This window comes from Rhipicephalus sanguineus, chromosome 1 (assembly GCF_013339695.2).
Source record: "Rhipicephalus sanguineus isolate Rsan-2018 chromosome 1, BIME_Rsan_1.4, whole genome shotgun sequence".
NCBI lineage: Eukaryota > Metazoa > Arthropoda > Arachnida > Ixodida > Ixodidae > Rhipicephalus > Rhipicephalus sanguineus.
In genome coordinates, this window is record NC_051176.1 from 213,137,044 (window position 1) to 213,155,283 (window position 18,240).

The following is an 18,240-nucleotide window of genomic DNA, read 5'->3' on the forward strand; positions in this document are numbered from 1 at the left end:
TCCGTGTGTTCCGAGAGCGGCGGTTTTATCGTATCAGACCCCACAAGATTCAAGATAAGACGAGAAGTCCAGTTCTTTTCCCTTTCCGTTATTTCTGCCCTATCGCAGTCTAGCCCGTTGGTTCTGTGTGCTCGGCCTGCACGTTCGATGAAACCTTTCTTACACTATGCATGTCCTGCTTGAGTTTTGCTGAAAGTTACCCGTCTCGCCAGTGTAACTTCCACCACTGTCTGTGCTATTTGCTATCGCAATTGAGCTGATCGGTACTGTATTTTTCAACCGCGATCAGCCCTTTTGTAGAACCTGGAGAACTAAGTCAACTGTCGAAAATTTTCATCCCTATGTGGCTAGATGGAGATCGAAAGTGCACCCTGTGACAACCATAAAAAATTTGCGCAGTAAGGAGCAACAGATTATATTAAAATGGTGCCGCAGAGAAACTTGTGCTCATGTGAAATGTTATCTAGCTCCAACTCCAAATGAGGCAACGCATGCGTATGGCTCGTTGCATTTGCAACCAATCATATCAGAAAGGTTGTGGCTGCATGCAGCTCTAAGCATGCTTGGTGTCTTCCCACAAAACGGAGAATCTGCTTGCATTGTGCTTCATAGAGAAACGTGTGCTAAACAGGAATGTAAATTTGTGCATGCTTGTCGTGTCAACTGCGGCCAGTTTTTAGATGCAAACCTAAAATGAATGAACTTGCACGGTTGCACGCATTTCTTCGAGCAAAAATACAGTAGACTCCCATTAAGACGAACTCGAAGGGACCGCGGTCATCTGTTCGTCTTATCAGGAGTTCGACTTATCAGAAGTGTCCCCAAAAAGAGAGATGCTAACATGCGAAGTGCATCTAAATATGTTACTTGAAAACACTGAATGGAGTAGACTTACAATGGGGGCAAAAAGACAAGAAAAAGCATTTATTTGGCTCATCTAGATAAAACCTATGCCTTCAAGCAGAGTATTTACACGAGTCGTACGAGCAGCTGATTTAGCGGGTTCAAAAATAAAAAAATTCATGAAGATACTGCTACCACATTTTAATGATAAAACTGTAGCATGCTCCTATGTTGACGATTACAAAAAAAGAGAGAGAGAGAGAGAAGCACAATTTTCCTTCAAATAATGTAAATTTATTGTCCTGGCAGTTCCTTTTCTTCTGTGAGCCTGTTTTGCTGGCTCTAAGAACACTTCTGGATACGCCTCGGTCGCGTGCTGTTGCCTTGACAAAGTCATGATACGCTGAGGTGCTTAAGCAAGTCTGCAAGGTTTTCTTCGAGGTCCGGATATTTTCCCGTTTTCGGCCCGTAGTAACTTTTCCTGATCGACGGGCAGCTGAAGATATCCCACTGTGCTACTCACGGTCACAAGCCTCGCGCACACGAAAAAGACACCACGCAGCTCTATTCAGTGTACAAAAATGGGCTTCCCTTGTGGTGCACTTCCATAATCAAAATGGCTAATCACAATTTGCACTTCACTGGGAACAGATACAACGCACACAGGTCCTATGCGAACCAACGCGCGCCGACACCAGCTGACCACAAAATGTGCGGCCGCCATTCTGTGACAGACAATCCTTGTTCCCCTTGTGGCTTTTTCTTTATTTTTTTTTCCCTTCACTCCCCTTGCGTTTGCGGGGGAGGGGCCCCAAGCTCTTGTGTTCTTCTGTTCCCCTTTGTACTCCAGCTGGGAAACCTAATACAAAAGGACGCAATGGCTTGGGGGTCCCAGTTGTAAATCCCCCTACTCTTTTTGTTGCTTTCTTTGCTGATAGAGCCCGCACCTCCCCCAACCACAGGCTGGGGCTGCTTCCTGTCTTTGCTCTGTCTTTGCTCACGGAAGTGCTTTTTCTCTGCTTTTTTGCTTTTTCTCGGTGGCCTGAATGCCCCACCAAGACTGCAGTGTTCGTTTCGCAGAATCACCAGCGTTTTCGATGTTGTCGATCACCGCGAAAGTTCGTCTTAACAGAACAGTACAGTTGGGCGGTTTGTCTTAAGCGAATTTTCTTTTGCATTGAGTCTATGGGAAAACAAACAAACGGTTCTTTGTTGTTTGGCATAAGCGAGAATTCGTCTTAACCGAGTTCGTCTTAACTCTTTCCTTACCACGGGGAAATTGGCCTATTTTTGTATGTTGCAACTAGGAATTTTCTGTGCCGTTGCTACTAGGTTTACAGTGCCATGCAATACATCAAAATAAAGACAAATGAACGTACTTTTGAATGCTGTTTATCTTAAAATAATAGAAAAAACTTATTTGGCCAAGAAATTCCTATACAAAAAAAAAATCAAAATTTTTCGAAAAATTTTTTAGGAAGGAAGCCACATGAAGTAGACACGCTAAAGATAATAATAATAATATGTGGGACACATACAGAGCAACTCAGCCGGCTCCAGAACACTACAAACAAAAGCGAAAGTGAAAACGAAACTTGCGACTAACAGCTGACGTTTCCGGCTGATCTGGTGAAATTTCTTCATCGGAGCTGAAAGCCGACGTCACCACATCGTTGTCTGATTCATCACTGCTCGAGAAGTCCAAAAGATTGCTCGTCAAAGCGCCGACATCGAGCGAAATTGCTTTTTTCCGAGCGCGCGTCGTTTCGGATGTCAACACCATCGCGCGGCTCACGTGCGCTTCAACCTTTGAACGCACGCGCCCTTTAAAAATCGCCGCCTCGCGGTAAAAATGCGAACCATGCAGAAACAGCAATTCTAGTGTGTGTACAATCGTCTAGATGGCGCTTCATGTCGAAGCGCACGGCGGTTGTTGAAAAATAGCAGCGTGAAATCATCGTTCACCGGTGAACGATGCCTAGTGGCGTGGTAAGGAAAGAGTTAACGGGAGGTCACTGTATGTGTATCTGCCGCAAGCACGAGCTAAAGCCCATTTGGGGCTTCAATTAGACACAAAATGGCTTGTTACCTTTTACAAAAGCTGCGTGCTCGGCCCCAATGGCTTCCTTATAGGTGGCCGTAGAAAACGACGTCGGCAGTCAGGGCGTTGTCTAAGGCATTATAACATTTCTTCGGAGCAGTTATTTAGCATTTCGTACAGTCAGTAACGAAGTCGCCGCAGTATTTTACTGATTTCGTTGAAGTGCAACGAGAATAATAAAAAAACGAGACGCGAAAGCGGCTGTGGGCTGTGCGGGAGAGAGCTGGCGGAGCAATCCAACCTTGCACATCACAGGGATGCCTTTGCATAGTGGTGCCATGGTATCTCCTCGCGCCCAATACCGCCCCAGGTGCCGAAGCCAACGTCCACATCAGCTGTAGAGGCACTATATTTATTTAGAAGAAATGTACACTCAAGTGGTGATGGTGAGAGCCACATGGCACTATAGGTGCCTTACTTTTATTTTAAAATATTAAAAAAAAAAACACTTTGCACAGATTGGCTGTAAAAAATTTACAAGCAAACATTGCACGTTTTTTTAAAAGTAAGGCTGAAATAAATTGTGTGCATTTCACCACAATTCTAATTTTTGTATTTTTTTTTTTGTTTCTCAGCTGTAGCGTTGCTTGGCTCCTACATTTTTTTTTTATGGTCTCCTAAAAATGTATCAGCAGGGTTCTACTGTATTAAATTTCTATAGCTCACTTTGTAAAAAGAAATGTTGTAAAACTTACTGTTTGTCCTTCTCTGACCGTGAGTTGTGGTAGTCAGATTTGAGCTGCTTGACTTCCATTTTGCATTGTCGGATCTGTTCTTCTTTTTCCTCCATCTGAAATAATCACGTGCAACATTAGCAGTGCCATCTGCTTACAAGAAATCTCAAGTGATGTACCTGCACCAATTCTAGAGGTCATAATCTGAAGAGAGAGGGCTAGAGTTCCCCAACAATGGCATACCTGCCAAGTTCAAGGAATCTGAAGTCCTGAACAGGCCCGTAACCGTAAACATTGGTGTTTCGGTCTTCTAATGGCTTAGAGTGGCCAAACAAACAGCACAGGTAGGGTTTCCCAACTACAGTCGCCGACCGATAAATCTGACACCGATAATATGGATATGCTCGGTAATTCGGACAGTCGCGCGGCACCACCGATGATCCAATAGAAGTAATGTGTAAAGACGACCGATATTTCGGACTGCTGCCAGATCTACATTCGATAATCCAGACCCTGTCCGAGACTGTCGCGCACGCCGAATCGCCAGCCATTATCTCCACCGGCACCAGATCCGCATTTTAATGCGATAGCGTTAAAGAGCTCGTATCGCAGAAATTCCGCCGTCGGCGCCGGCACCGGCACCGTTGGTTGTGAGCGAAAAATCATCATCTTGTCCGTGACCGAAGAATCGAAAAAGCTGCAAATAAAATAAATAATAAAAATGTTGGGTCCGAGTGAGAATCGAACCCAGGCCGTCTGCGTGGCATGCAGGTGTTCTACCACACAGCCACGCCTCTGCTTGGAGCTGCACTGAAAGTAACTTTGATGCTTCCCAAAAATGCGCGTCCTGTATACAGGTGTCACAGTACGAGATGTAATATGGCAGTAATATTGCGTGGTACAAGCGCACATTGCCATCGGGTGTCACACCATGTGCACATCAATATCATAACAACTTGGTGGTTTAAAGACAGCCACCCATTACAAAAGCACACACATTACTGCGCGTATTCCCTTAAGACCACGTAGTGGGTGCATCGCAGCTTCGAAAAAGGTTCTCGCGCATAATTGCTCTTGGTTTAAAGCAGGCTACCCGTTACATAAGGCCCACACCTTAGTGCACGCATTCTGTTAAACACTCGTACTGTTCGAAGTGCGCACTAGGGGAGGATATTGCTATCGCGTTCAACTCTTAAAGGCGAAGCTTAAGCGTCCCCCAATTTTTTCAATTATGGATTTGTAATTGAAAATTCCGATCTTGGAGGCACTGGTGAACTGTGTGAAATCGTATCTACATCGCGAGCATCCTACATTCCGGTTCCTGTATCCCTGCGCTGCGCTGCTATTGCTGCCAGGGGCGTAGCCAAGGGGGGGTTGGGGGGGTTCAACCCCCCCCCCCCCCGAAATTTTTCAATTTTGCTTGCGTATATAGGCACGCACACATACAAACGCACGCACGAACATAAAGTATGGTTGAACCCCCCCCGAAAAAATTTCTGGCTACGCCCCTGATTGCTGCTATTGCTGCTATCGCCGCCATTCTGCCGAATGTGTCTGCGGTAAAGCGTGCCGCTAAGGCAGTGACTACGGTGACGGGGCCCATCAGCGCAGTCAGCGTAGTGTAATCGGAATAGTGAGGGGGCCCGTCACCATAGTGTAATACGGTGACGGGCCTCATCTCAAGCCCTCGCAGTTCTTTCGTCATCGTACAGCGATCACATCACACCGGCGGAGATACAGGCGGACTTGGTTGCACATAAACGAAAGTGCATGCAGCAACGCATTGCCAACTTTTTTCGGCCACCGGGACACTGAAGTGTCAATAAAAGTATTTTCTGACACATTCGTTTTTTCGGACATTTGATAATTCGGACTTATTTACGTTCCCCGTGGAGTCCGAATCATCGGTCGTCGACTGTACAGTAGAATTTCGGTCATATGAATCTCAAGGGGGAGCGAAAATAATCGTATCGCCTGAAATTTTTTAATGAATAAACTGGCAAAATCTTTTAAAACCACGATATAAGCATAAAACGGTTATTTCCGTGGCAAGAACTTGCGTATGTCTTTCTAGGACACACGTGAACAGACCAGTAAGGGACGGCGCAGCTCGCTGTCGTGAAAGCATGTGTCAAAGCTTCGCTTCAGGCCAAGTGAAAACTAAGCGCCAAAGTCCGCTGCACCATAGTCGTAAGCGAAGATCAACAGGAACGCCGAAACGCTTCATGCCTGTTTTAGGACTTTATTGCCTTTAATCTACCACTGCGTCAGCTTCGTACCTTCAAAGCTCGTAATCGCTATCGATCGTGTCGATAGCGACCGTGGTTTAGTCTTCGTGCATGGCGTTTGCGGCAAATAGTAGTTCCGTTTTCAATCCGCGTGTGCTGGCCGCGCACGTGCCTCGAAAACTATGTCGTTTGTTGCTATCTATAATTGCATCTGCTATGGTTTTGTGCACAGCGTTTGCGGTAAACAGCATCCCTTTGACTGGGTGAGAGTTGAAGGCGCACTCACTTTCAGATTTCAGTCAGTTTCGTTGTTAGCATACATGATCGTGTCAAAAGCGACTGCGGCTTCGTCCACAGTGGTTGTGGCAAACGATAACCACAGCACTGACAATGTGTGTGCTGGCCGTATGCGCGTACTTCCGAAGCTTCCAGCACGCTGCTCTCGGCCGCCGCTTGAGGGTTTCAATACCAAACTTCATATCACCCATGATGGCGTGGAAAAGTGTTCAGAACATTCGAATTTTGGCCCATTGGACACAGTGGAATTTGGCTGGGGAATTTCCCGAATTCGTATCAGCTGGTTTCATATCACTGAGATTCTACTGCACGTTTACATCAACGCCTCCTAAATTGGTACACGTAATGCTATACGCAATGGGTTCGCAAAAAGCCTGAGTTGGATTGGGCTGGAATTTTGTTAATGTGGCCAGATCACGCACAGAAATTTCAATATCTGGGAGATTTTCCCGCCAACCATACAAACGTAAGAAATGGTCGAAATCCGGGAGACTTGACAGGTATGCAATGGGCAGCAGTGGGACTGCTGACCACCACTCCTCTGAGTGGGAGTCTACAACGAGTATGGTCATTTCATCAAAGTTTCCCATAATACTTTTCGCTATTCCCAGGTGTCATATTTAAACACATGGGGGAAATATATATGAGCCAGTGGTGCCACTGTGCAGGAGTGAGCGAAAGTGCCTTGTGTGCTCCGTGCAGCAGCCAGCCCATGAATCAAGCAATGTTTTAAGTTGTTAGTGGAGCTTTGCAATGTCGCGCATGAATTGCTGCATTTGGTTGCGACGTTTTCGTTACCGACTCTGGACATGTTTGCAGTGACCTTGAACTCCATCCCTGCAGTTGAAGTGAGCACTGGTGATGAGACCAGCCTAGTTGCAGTGATATTCGGCCACTGGGACGTGCAATTGAAAAATGTGCATTTTTGGTCCGAACAGTTTAAAGTAATCCATACTGAACAGAGCGCAGGCATGTACAGCGCATGTGTGCATAAGATTATGAATATCAGCCAATAATCATCTAAGGTCAAGGCAATGCCCACATTGTCGATTAAATTACTCGAAGCTGTCTCCCTTGCTTGTTAGCTGTATGCGAGTTGTTATGCGAAGGCCGATGACTACATATGGCTACCCTAGGCAAACGTCATTTTACAAGTACATAAAGGTACGCATTAGTCAGGAGGGCGCAATTAAGGGGAAAAAATTCTACACACAGGTGCACTTTGTAAATGCATACAGTAAGGAAGAAGCCTCGGACGCATGGCAAGCACAGTCGATTGAGGGACCACCCTGCTGTTCTTGTGCTGCGTGACGACTAAAATCTCGCGTCCAACGCTGGCATGTTGCTTTGTTGCTTCCTGCGATGCCAGCAGCTCTGATTACAGCGGCATCGCACGTATGGCTATGATCAGTGGGCAGATCGAGTGCACCACAGAAGCATTCACTACTGGTGGACGCTGAAGGATCACATCACGACACGCAGCCAGCGATCAGAAGAAAACATTGTTTCAGTGCCAGACCGCAGCGTATCTAGAGCTGGAGACCAAGGTTGCACAGTTTAACAGAGAGCCGCGCTTGCGTCGCGATTGCTATCGGGGACCTCAAAGTGCACCCAAATTAGTGCGGTCAAGACGGTTGTGATGTTTTACAAGGATAATGCTTGAGCCCATCTTTAGGCCTTCTGCCATGTGGAACTTATACCCCTGTCACACGAGGCAACTTAAGTGCACTTTAAGGGAGTGCACTTCGCCGCTAGTGCCATTCGCACGCTGTCACACAGGAACGTTTAGTGACATTCGCTGCAAAACGCACTTGCCGGCAAGTGCGTTCGCCAAACTCACTTCACCGAGACGGAGTGTCTGGCCTCGATAGCAGTGGTTCGAAAATAAATAAATAATTATAAGAAGCCGCGTTCATAGCATTTTTGAACTATCGTTTTCTTTATTAGGAATAATTTTATGCAGTAGAACATACTATAATACAAAAAACTACGGGCAGTTTACAGCCCCGACCGCCAGGGGTATGCCCAGCGCACGCCGTGCAATGGCTGCAGCCACAGCGTTTGTGCGTAAATTTTATTTTAAGGACTGGTTATAGCTGTAACACAGTATTACTTAAATAACGAATAGCTGTTGTGCTACTTAAGTACCCATCGCCATTACAATCATTTCCAAAGTGCACTTCCCTTTCTCGTGTAGCAGCGCACTGCCAAAGTGCCATCCTGGGGGCGTAAGTGCACTCGCTCAAAATGACACAACTTGCCAGTGTGACCGGGGTATTACGTGTAAACACACGTGTAAATAAATGGCATTTGGACTGTGCACCGTTTGAAATTGAGTTTGTTTCATGATAAAGGCGCCTTCTTATACTTTGGCCATTCTATGTACTTTGTTTTTTCGATTTTCAGTAGTAAGAAGAGGGGGGTTCGACCGATATTCCGGTTTTTACGGTAGGTTGTCGAAGACTTTCAAGATCACGCAACAGCACATGTAAGATGCAAGTTTCATCGTTCACTCAGTAATAGCAGGCAAAGTAAGAAAGAATGCACACAAACATGGACGGTGATGGTGTATGCTTCCAAGTTTACGCTGGCCTGTCGTGCGCACCGCCCTTTCAAAACACTGTCACACGACCATGCTTTTTTCTGTCACGCCAAAACATAATTGCTTCGGTATAAATTATGTCTCTTTTCTTTATTTGAGGCCCTACAAAATCCTGCAATGTTGACCTGAAAGCCTACCCATTTTATTCGACCTGTAACCATCGAGCACACGCACTTGCATACAACACGGGTGGAAACTAGTCGCTGCTCGTGGCACTGTACATTGTTGCGCCACCTGTAGTTGCTGTATGTTTCCCATGCAGGCTGTGAGCACAGACAACCTGATTGAGGATCTGCGAAGCAGTGACACGCCGACTCTGGCCAGTGTGGACTTTGGAAACTTATGTTGACAGTACCACAGTGTCCTGTGCCGAACTTAATGACGAGGAAATCGCTAATCAAGTGCTCGTGGGCATAGAAAAACTCTGAGAATAGTGTGCCATGTAATGTGGAGCCTTAATGGAGAGGATGTGCAAGCCCTCAGATGTTTTCGTTATGCTTATGCAAGACCATGATGCCTAAATACAAGCATATTTGGTTATGCATAAGCGGAATGCCGTGGAACAGCACACTGGCCAGTTTGTTGTTTTTTTTTTTGCCTCAGGACAGGTAAAACATAAATGCTTTCTTGCTCGTTTCATTGTAACGCGAAAGAGTTAAAGAGCTTGTTTGGCAGAAATTCCGATGTCGGTGTTGGTGGTTGTGAGCAAAAAATCATCATCTTGTCCATGACTGAAATATCAAGAAAGATGAAAATAAAATAATAAAAATGTTCGGTTCAAGTGAGAATCGAGCCCAGGCAGCCTGTGTGGATAGCAGGTGGTCTACCACAGAGCCACGCTATTGCATAAAACTGCTTCAGAAAAAAAAAAAGAAAAACAAAACAAGAACTATATGAATGTCATGTAGTAGGAGTCTCCTTAACACACATAATTAGGGGTGTGCGAATAGTGAAATTTTCATCTCGAATCGAATAGTATGTTTACACGAAACGTGTACTGCCAGTTACGGCTAGACAAAGGGAAAAAAATCGGGGACTGTACGCCGCGCTGACAGCTTTATTACGCGCTTGTTCGGGAGGGCTTGTTTGTTTTTTAAAGACGATAGTCTTTCTTGGGGAACTTAAATGCAGAAATTTTGGTCTGTCTTTCTGTTTGTCGGCACGTCACTCGATTCAGCCACCTGGCCAAAGTTGAACCACTTGCTTACCGCCCACCCATCTTGAACTGGTACGGCTGTTCATACTTGTGAACGTTGTCGATCAAAAAGTTATTATTACGCACATCTGAGGCGCAGCATCATTAGGTAAGTATTAGGTGGTGTGTTCCTTTAATAGAAAATACATAGATAAGCAATTTTAAAGACCCTAGTTTCTTAAGATGCGGTGAAAATGCGACTGCGCTGAAACTTGTGTTTCGGTTCATGTTGTGATCAAGCTCATGTTGTGTTTCGGTTTCAGTTCAGTATTGCATTGTACGAATGACAGGGGGCGCCGCTCTGGCATTCCTGTTTTACCCAGGCGACGTGTAAATAAGAGACTTTGTGGAGAGTACTCGATGAGTGCGGATGTTTCTTCTCCTTCGGCGCACCGCGTGTTCGGGCTGGCCGGCGTCCCCGCCGGTCGCGTTGGTCACCGCCGGTCCTCGCCTGCCGCTGCGCCGGGACTACCAGCCCGCAACACAGCACTCACGTTTCCCGACGTATTGCCAGAATGGTGTCCATATCTCACGCAGCGCCTCTTCTATTTTTTTTTTTCAGCTTTTATGGGGTGCACAAGCATGTTGATAGAAGATCCGCCATTCCGGTCAGCAGCGCCACTCCCAATCTCCTAAGAGCTAACAGAGGGGGGTACGGTAGCTAGCTCTCTCTTTTTTTTTTAATGGTCGCGCAATACAGCTAATCTGACAACAGTAGGCTTGTGCTTGATTGCCATGGGTGCTCCGGGCGCAAAACTCTTCGGGCGCCCGTTCACAGCAGCATTTTAACTGTGCGCCGGGAACGATGGGAGTTTCTGAACGAGCGGAGCGGTGCGGCAGTGGCGACTGCACAGCGTGAACAAAGTTTCACATGCGAAATTTTCATGGACCAAAGTCGGGACATTTTACGGCACTTGCATGCAGTATACACAACCGAACTACACAAGAAGTCCGTGCCTTCGTTTCGGAAGCGAAGTTGTGAAGGGCTTGAGTTTTCTCATGTGCTTTTTTTTTTACGTGCAAAAATTACAATCTCCTTTAAAATATACATGCGCTCGCTTCTGAACCAGGATATTCATGAAAGTTTAACGTAAAGCCTACTGTAACGACGTTAGCATTAGTTTATGCCACCTCATCCTAACCAAGTTGCACCAATGACCGTCGCGTTTTAGATATTCATGATATCGAATTATTCGAAACTTCCAATACTATCCGAAAGTCGAATTGAATTATTCGAGTAGGTAATATTCGGTTTGAATCTCGAATATTCGCGCACCCCTACATGTAATATTACGGGGCAGAAGCGTAGAATCGCGCCAGGCGTCAAAACATGTGAATTGCACAAACGAGTGGGTGTTTTAAAGGCCCACCGATTACAAAGTGCTCAGACATATTGAATCATCATCAGCAAAAGCATCAACAAAGTGAGCAGCTGCGTAGGTTCGCATGTTGCCTTACGGACACGTAGTAGGACATTCGCTGATTTGCGAAAGGAAGAATTATGGCGTAGTGGGCACTTAACTGTACTTGCAGTAAGCATTCTAGGATAGTTTGAAACAGCCAATGTTATGCGCACAGTCGTTCAGTTTCCTTACGGCACAGTTGAGGCATGCACCGAGAACTTAAAGGGGTGGTGCCACCAAATTTGTGGCTTGCGCATTCTTTGCTGTAAGCATTTCCTATAGCTCCAGGAAGCATGATGCACGCACCAAGATTAATGTATTCTCGCTAAATAACTTAATATCGCCTTTTGATTTGGACAACTTTCGGTTTCGGTTTCTGGGCGCCGAGGTTGGGCAGTGACGTAGAAGTGTAGGAGGCGTGGTCACGTGACCACACAAGGCTGTGACGCACATAGCCAGGAAGCGATCGAAACTCGGGGAGTGATGTAGCAACCGATGCTTTGCCGGTACTACAGTGAACTAGAATGTATTCTAGTTCATTACAGCCGGTACGTACGTTGCGGAAGTGGCGGAGGTCCGGAGGTCACTCACGTTACTACAGCAGATTTGGTGTGACGTCACTACAACTTTCGTTGCCCATCCTACAGATCTACGTCACTGTTGGCGCGCTAGCGATGGGTTTCGATCGGGAGAATGAGCATTTAGGTACACTTTGGAAGTGAATTAAAATATATTCTAAACGTTTGCAGTGTCCGACCCTTCGTGTGGAATGTCCTTGCATACAGAGGAAACCCACAACAGGCTTGTTATAGCCTCGAAATTTGATGGCACCACCCCTTTAAGGGGGGACGTGGCAATGAAAATTATCTTCATTATTTATGTGGATATATTGATGAAATTTGGTACACTGATGTGATTTGCTATGCTGATATCATAAATGAAATCAATTTTAAGATATCTAATATAGTTTCCGAGTTACAACATTTGATAGACCTTTACAATCATACGCTAATAATTGGTTAATTAAACATAATTTTGGTAACATATTTGTTTACACATATTCAGCAAGGCCTACTGTATGCCGTAATGCTATTCGTTTATTTTTTTTATGTCAAAATGAGCACAGTAAACATTTCTGAAATGTCTTATACCATGTTTTCTTACCGACAACTTTTGCAAAAACAAAATTATAAAATTTTTTACGACTTGCAGGCAAAAATGAATAGCGTTAGGGCGCTCACCAGTGTTTCAGGAGCTAAGTTTAAAAAACAGAATGATTTTAGCTTCAATAGTTATGAAGTAGCACTGGTATGACCGACAGCAACTTCACAAAAAATGGAAGCTGAGAAAACGGAGCTCAAAGTTTTGTTACACAAAAGCAGTTTCATATTAGCTATGAGCACCTAAAACCCGCCCGGGATGTAGTCCTTTGCCTTTGAGGACACATTTTCTTTAGATTTCAAGTCAGTTTTGCGCTTCTTTGGAGCAGTGTCGTGCACTTTGGTTGACTTCTTGATGCGCCGTGCATCCTTTTCAGCAGCCCGCCGCAGGGAGCATGATCCTGGAGTGTAGCCAAGTTGTGGGGTAATTTCTTGAAGTGCTTTGCCACAGCCAGCATTAAAACGGCAAACTGCATCTGCCACAGCGCTCTCAACACTTAGAAGAGAGGCAAACTGTGTTTTGGACTGGAGCGACCAAATCACATTGTTGAGCGACTCGATGGCATTCTGAGTTCTGCCTTGCTGGCATCTTTCCAGAAGTTCCCTTGCAGAAAGGCGCTTGTATATAGACAGGAGTGCTGCCCGAACATGTGCAGGAAGCTGCAGCTTGTGTGCAGGTGCTGGTTCCCCCGAGGCTGCCGCAGCATTAAACTTGCACCATGAGCTGACTCCAGTTGGACAATGCTCATGGTGAGGCTCATCATCAGTCGATGTGATGTGGTGAAAAGTAGCCATGATAGCCTTTTCCATGGCAGGCACATCATTTGAGTTACTTTTGATGGCCCATCCATAATAGTCCGTGAGTTTTTTAATTAGGCCTTGTGTGAGGCGGCCTCTTCCACTCATGCTGAGCTCTCGGTCCTTGCTCTTGTTTTTTTCCACGAGGTTGCGCAAAGCTGTGCCCATTCTTTTCTTAACGTGATTTACACATTCTTGCTTGTGAATGGGTATGAAGCCATACACCTTATCCTCACTGAGGGCGGTAAACGTGCGGCTATCACCATCACAAAGGATGCTTGTATAGCGGAGCAGATGTTTTTGAAGTGACCGCTGAAACATAGTCTTTGCTGCAATAATTTCCATTTGCCCTGCATTCGCCTCTGTGTTTTTTTGGCAATGCGGTTTGTGTTTTCCATACCACTCCAAGTATTCACTGTCTTGAGGCTTTGGTCCAACAGTACAGCCCTGGCAGTAGTTGGAGAGAACACAGTGGTCCAGGACAAGGCCAGAGTATAACTCAATGACACAGCCAACACCGACGTGGCTTGTGTGGCCCCTCGTCATCCATGTGCCATCATAAATGACGTCAATGTTCCCGGGGGCACATCCAAGGTCCTGATATATCTGGCGCACTTTCTCGGCACTTGCAGCCTCTATTGCTGTGGCTGCAGATGCAGTGGCAGGGTGACTACGCTTGCAGTGCAGCCTCCTGTATGACTTGTGGTGTAAACCCCTATGTGAAATGTCCATGTGGGAAAAAATATCATTCAGTGCAGTTTGATTTTTGCCCACAGACTGCACAGCTCTCACGGCACGAACATTGATTTCAAAGGGGTTGATTTGCTGAGGGCCAGCACACCTTGGGGACGACCACTCTTTACTTATTGTACCACAGTGGTCACATATAACTTCCATTTTTGTTGCGAGCCCAAGACTAAGTCCAGTTTCAAAACGAACTGGGGCCCTACCGCACCGATGGCAGCAAAATTCCGACAGCAGCTTATTCATCATCACCTTGTTTACAACAAAAAATGATGCCTCGGGAACAACATCATTGTCACTTTCCTCATCGTTCAGTAGCTGAAATTTCCTCTTTGTTGCCGGGGTTGCCGATAACGCGTTCAAAGTGTCCGCTCGCGCCTCTTCCCGCCGCGCAATCTCTTCATCAGTGAGAGTTGGAGCCGAAATCCTCTGTTGGATACTCGAAGCGCGAACATCTGTGGTTGTAAATGTCATGCCGTTGCTCGCAGAAGCGCGGTCACCGCTGCACGTGGGCGCGTCAACACCGCACGCGGACCCGTTAACCCGGCACGTGAACACATCAACACCACACGCGGACTCGTCGGCACTGCACAGGGACGCGTCTTCAACGCCACACGCGCCGTCAACATGGCCCGCGGCCAGGCCGTGACCGGCGCAAACGGACACACTGTCGCAATCACACACGGCGGAGCTTTCCCGATCTCCCGCGGGCACCGGCTCTTCCTGCTCGGCGGGGTCAGCGGAGTTCGCTCCTGTGTCGCGTTTTCTCCCCTTATTCCATGGCTTTCGCAGTTTTCCGTACGCGTGGACCGTTCGGTACTTTGCTCCTCTGGGGCTCATCGCAAAACACGCGCGTCGGGCTGCGGCGATCAACGCAAGAATGAACAAAGCGCGCAGCTCGCTGCTGTGCAAATGCGCGCGAAAGCCATTCAAATCATGAACAACCAATAGGAGCGCACCATGTGCCCCCACGTGACTATTGCAACCAATCGCGATGCCACTTTTGCCTTTTTTCGCTCGCTTCTCCTGGTTTTATTTTTCGTTGGAGAAATACGGCACTGCGGCTATCTTCAGCTCCCATCACTCCTCTCTACGATGATACCAAGATGGCGGCGCTCCGCCGAGCAGGAGCCGCGTAATTCGCGGCGCGGCGGCACCATCCGAAGCCCGATTTTCTCGCGGTTTTCGATGACTACATGCTGATAAAGTGCTGTTTTCTCGATTACTACAGCGTATATCATGATAATATTTCACGACGAGGTGAAGAAAGGTCTGAGGATCGCGAAAAAAAATAAATAAAAAAATCGAAAATTTTGGCCAAATTCATCATTCCCATTGCCGCGTCCCCCCTTAAGCCAGGCTAGCAATCGAGAAGGCGATGCGCACGGGGCCCGATTATGCTATCACGTTCTACTCTTGAAGGCGAAGCTTTAAAAGGGTACTGACACAAAAATTTTGGCCTCGCGTTTTTTTGCTGCAATGCGTTGCTGGGGGCCTGTTAGTCATAACACGGCACATCGTTTGCTGCAGCGCGCGACAGATAATTAATTACAGGCTCCTCATTACCGACCAGTGTCAGTTTCGGTTTCAAAAACGACAAGCCTCCGGGTGCAACTATCACCACCTAGCGGCTGCAGCGCTCGATCACGTCAGCACACAGAAGTGTGACGCACTTCCGCGCTGTTCGCGTCGTCTCCTCGCATTCGCACGCTTGCCGCACGTGCTGCGCGATGACGTCGCCATCATCGTCCTCGTTGTCCTCGTCCTCCTCATCGTCGTCTGTTGGCGACGATTTCCTTGAGACACCAACAGCGCAGCGGCGAGCGCGTCAAAACAAAAATGGCGGCTACGACGTCATCACAACTTGTTGTACCGGCTACAACGGTTACGTAGGGGAAGTAGGGGGGTCACCTCGGGTCACCTCCGAGGGTGTCAATGCAATAGGTGCACCCTATAATGCTGGATCGCGCACGCGAACTTCAATATTCATATAAAATACCTTCCAAGCTTTATTCGTTGTCGATATTTCGCAGATGGTACACGCACGTACACGGAAATCGATCCAGCAGGCTATCTCGGCCGCGAAATTTTGTGTCAGTACCCCTTTAAGTTTTTCTGAAAATTCTAGTTGTTCCACAATCTATGCAAAGTCCACATAATTGGTCAGTGATTGCAACTATCTAAATATGCAACACACACAGTAAAGAAGGCTGTTCTTAGCTGGTTATTTCCCTCCAATCATGTTGTAACAGGCCCAGTCCTCTGACCTTGTCATTTCATGAAAAAAGCATTAATTCCAGACTCTTCAGATTTCCTGAGAGTTTTCGGTTCACCAAATTAGTAGACACTGATTCAGCAGCAATACAATTTTACTTAGCCAAACAAAGGTTTTTAATATATATAAATCCCTTTACAGATAAAATTCTTTTTTTTTTTTTTTTACTGCCAGAATTTATGTTCCATTTCGTTATAATGAGGTTAGAGCCAAGGGTCAGGTACAGTAGAACCCCGCTGTTACGTTCCTCACTGCTGCGTTTTCCCGGCTGTTACGTCGTTTTCCGCCGGTCCCGGCATAGCTCCCATAGGATACAATGTATTGGGAACCCCGCTCTTACGTCATAACTGTCGGACCGTTCCCGTATGATACGTCGCGAAGTGCGCCCGGAGCCGACCGAGTGACTACCAAAGAGAGCGGCCATGGTGCATTTTCACGCAGCTTGGCCTCGTTTGACCGTAATATTAGCCGCATGAGAGGGGCAAGCAACAGAATCTTTCAATTGATGCAAACAAAAGCATGGCCTTCGAGATTCGAATTGCAAAGATGGCGTCTATGACGTAACTGCTCGCGAAAGCAAGGCCTTCAAGATTGGCATTTACTATTGGCAAAAGTATAGCCTCTGAGATTTGCATTGCACAAACATGGCGTGTATGACGTAATTGCTTGCGAAAGCAAGGCCTTCGAGATTGGCATTCACTTCTGCCATCGCGTTGGCGTAGACTCATCATCATCGTTATTTGTCGGAGAACGGGAGGAGTTCGAGCTGGTTGGAGCTCGCATGGTCGTGCGTGCGGTTCGCGGTCGGACTCGCCGCGCCGGTCGTGATTGCATGTGCTTAGTTATTTCATGCCTACAGCTGTTGGTGTTAAAAAAATCACTTACGTTGATTACATTTCTGTGGATGAGGCCGTCCTAAGCTCCGCGTTTCTATCCATCGACTAGATCGCGGCTGAGCGCGCCAATTTTCGTGCTGCTCGTAAGAATTGAAATAAAATTCTGTACCACTAAATATTTTGCCGTTTTTCCTGTTTTTCGGCTCTTACGTTTCCCGTCTCTTACGTTTATTTCCTACGGTCCCTTCAAAAACGTATCAGCGGGGTTCTACTGTATTAGTAGTAGGAATAGCACCACACTCACCTTCTTTTGCAGGTTTTCCATTTGTTTCCCAAATGTCTTGGGAACAGCTCGTTGATGGTTGCAGAGGATGGCTACAGCCCTGTTTGCCCGATTGTAGGCCAGCATCTTTTCAGGCAGGGACATGTCAGCTAAAAGAAAAAAGTGCTTCCTGTTAGCCTCTCATCCTCTGGCCAATTCAGTGGTGGAAGAGCCATTCGAACTTTTGGCGCAGTGTCCAGTATGCATCGATATGCCACATATAGTCTCAATTTTAACTGAGAAAGTCAGTAAACAGAGTGGAGCTCGTTTATGCACATCAATAAGGCATTCACAGTAATATTCGTCAAAATAGTACATATAACTTATCTCCAATAGAATGTCTTTCCTGCATGCATATGATGTTGGTTGGTTTATGAGGTTAAACATCCCAAGGAAACGTGTACAAAATGTTAATGTTAAAAACACTCCACATCAAACACACTTCAAACGAGCAAAAATAAAAAACTGCAGAACTAGAGCATGTAAAACAGACAACACCTTAAGGCAAGCCAGACTAAACTAAAGCTACAGAGAAGGTGTCACAGGTTTTTTTACAATGTGCATGATTCCTTCAGCATAACTGCACAGTAAAACATGCACAACTGACTGAATTGCAGGGCTGGGCAGAGATACCCGGAAAAGTATTCCGGAATACAGATATCGAAATACATGGACTGGAAGCCTAAAATACAGATACTGAGATACATTTGCCATTAGCATAACGGGATATTTCGGAGATACTTTCGCAATAGGACGAAAAAA

The 18,240-nt window shown here is 46.4% G+C and overlaps 2 protein-coding genes across 2 annotated transcripts in view; one reads left to right on the top strand and one right to left on the bottom strand.

The window, feature by feature from the left end:
* LOC119407071 (uncharacterized protein C18orf19 homolog B) overlaps positions 1–18,240 on the top strand; it is a 579,856-nt gene that overhangs the window by 462,139 nt on the left and 99,477 nt on the right. The gene's annotated exons all lie outside the window — the stretch shown is intronic.
* The window catches only part of LOC119407061 (DNA topoisomerase I, mitochondrial), a 98,371-nt gene that overhangs the window by 7,863 nt on the left and 72,268 nt on the right, over positions 1–18,240 (bottom strand). The window contains exons 15-16 of the mRNA XM_037673902.2: positions 17,461–17,588; positions 3,640–3,734 (exon numbers count right to left, since the gene is read on the bottom strand). Of these exons, the coding sequence (XP_037529830.1) occupies positions 3,640–3,734; positions 17,461–17,588 (223 nt within the window). The remainder of the gene's footprint in view (positions 1–3,639; positions 3,735–17,460; positions 17,589–18,240) is intronic.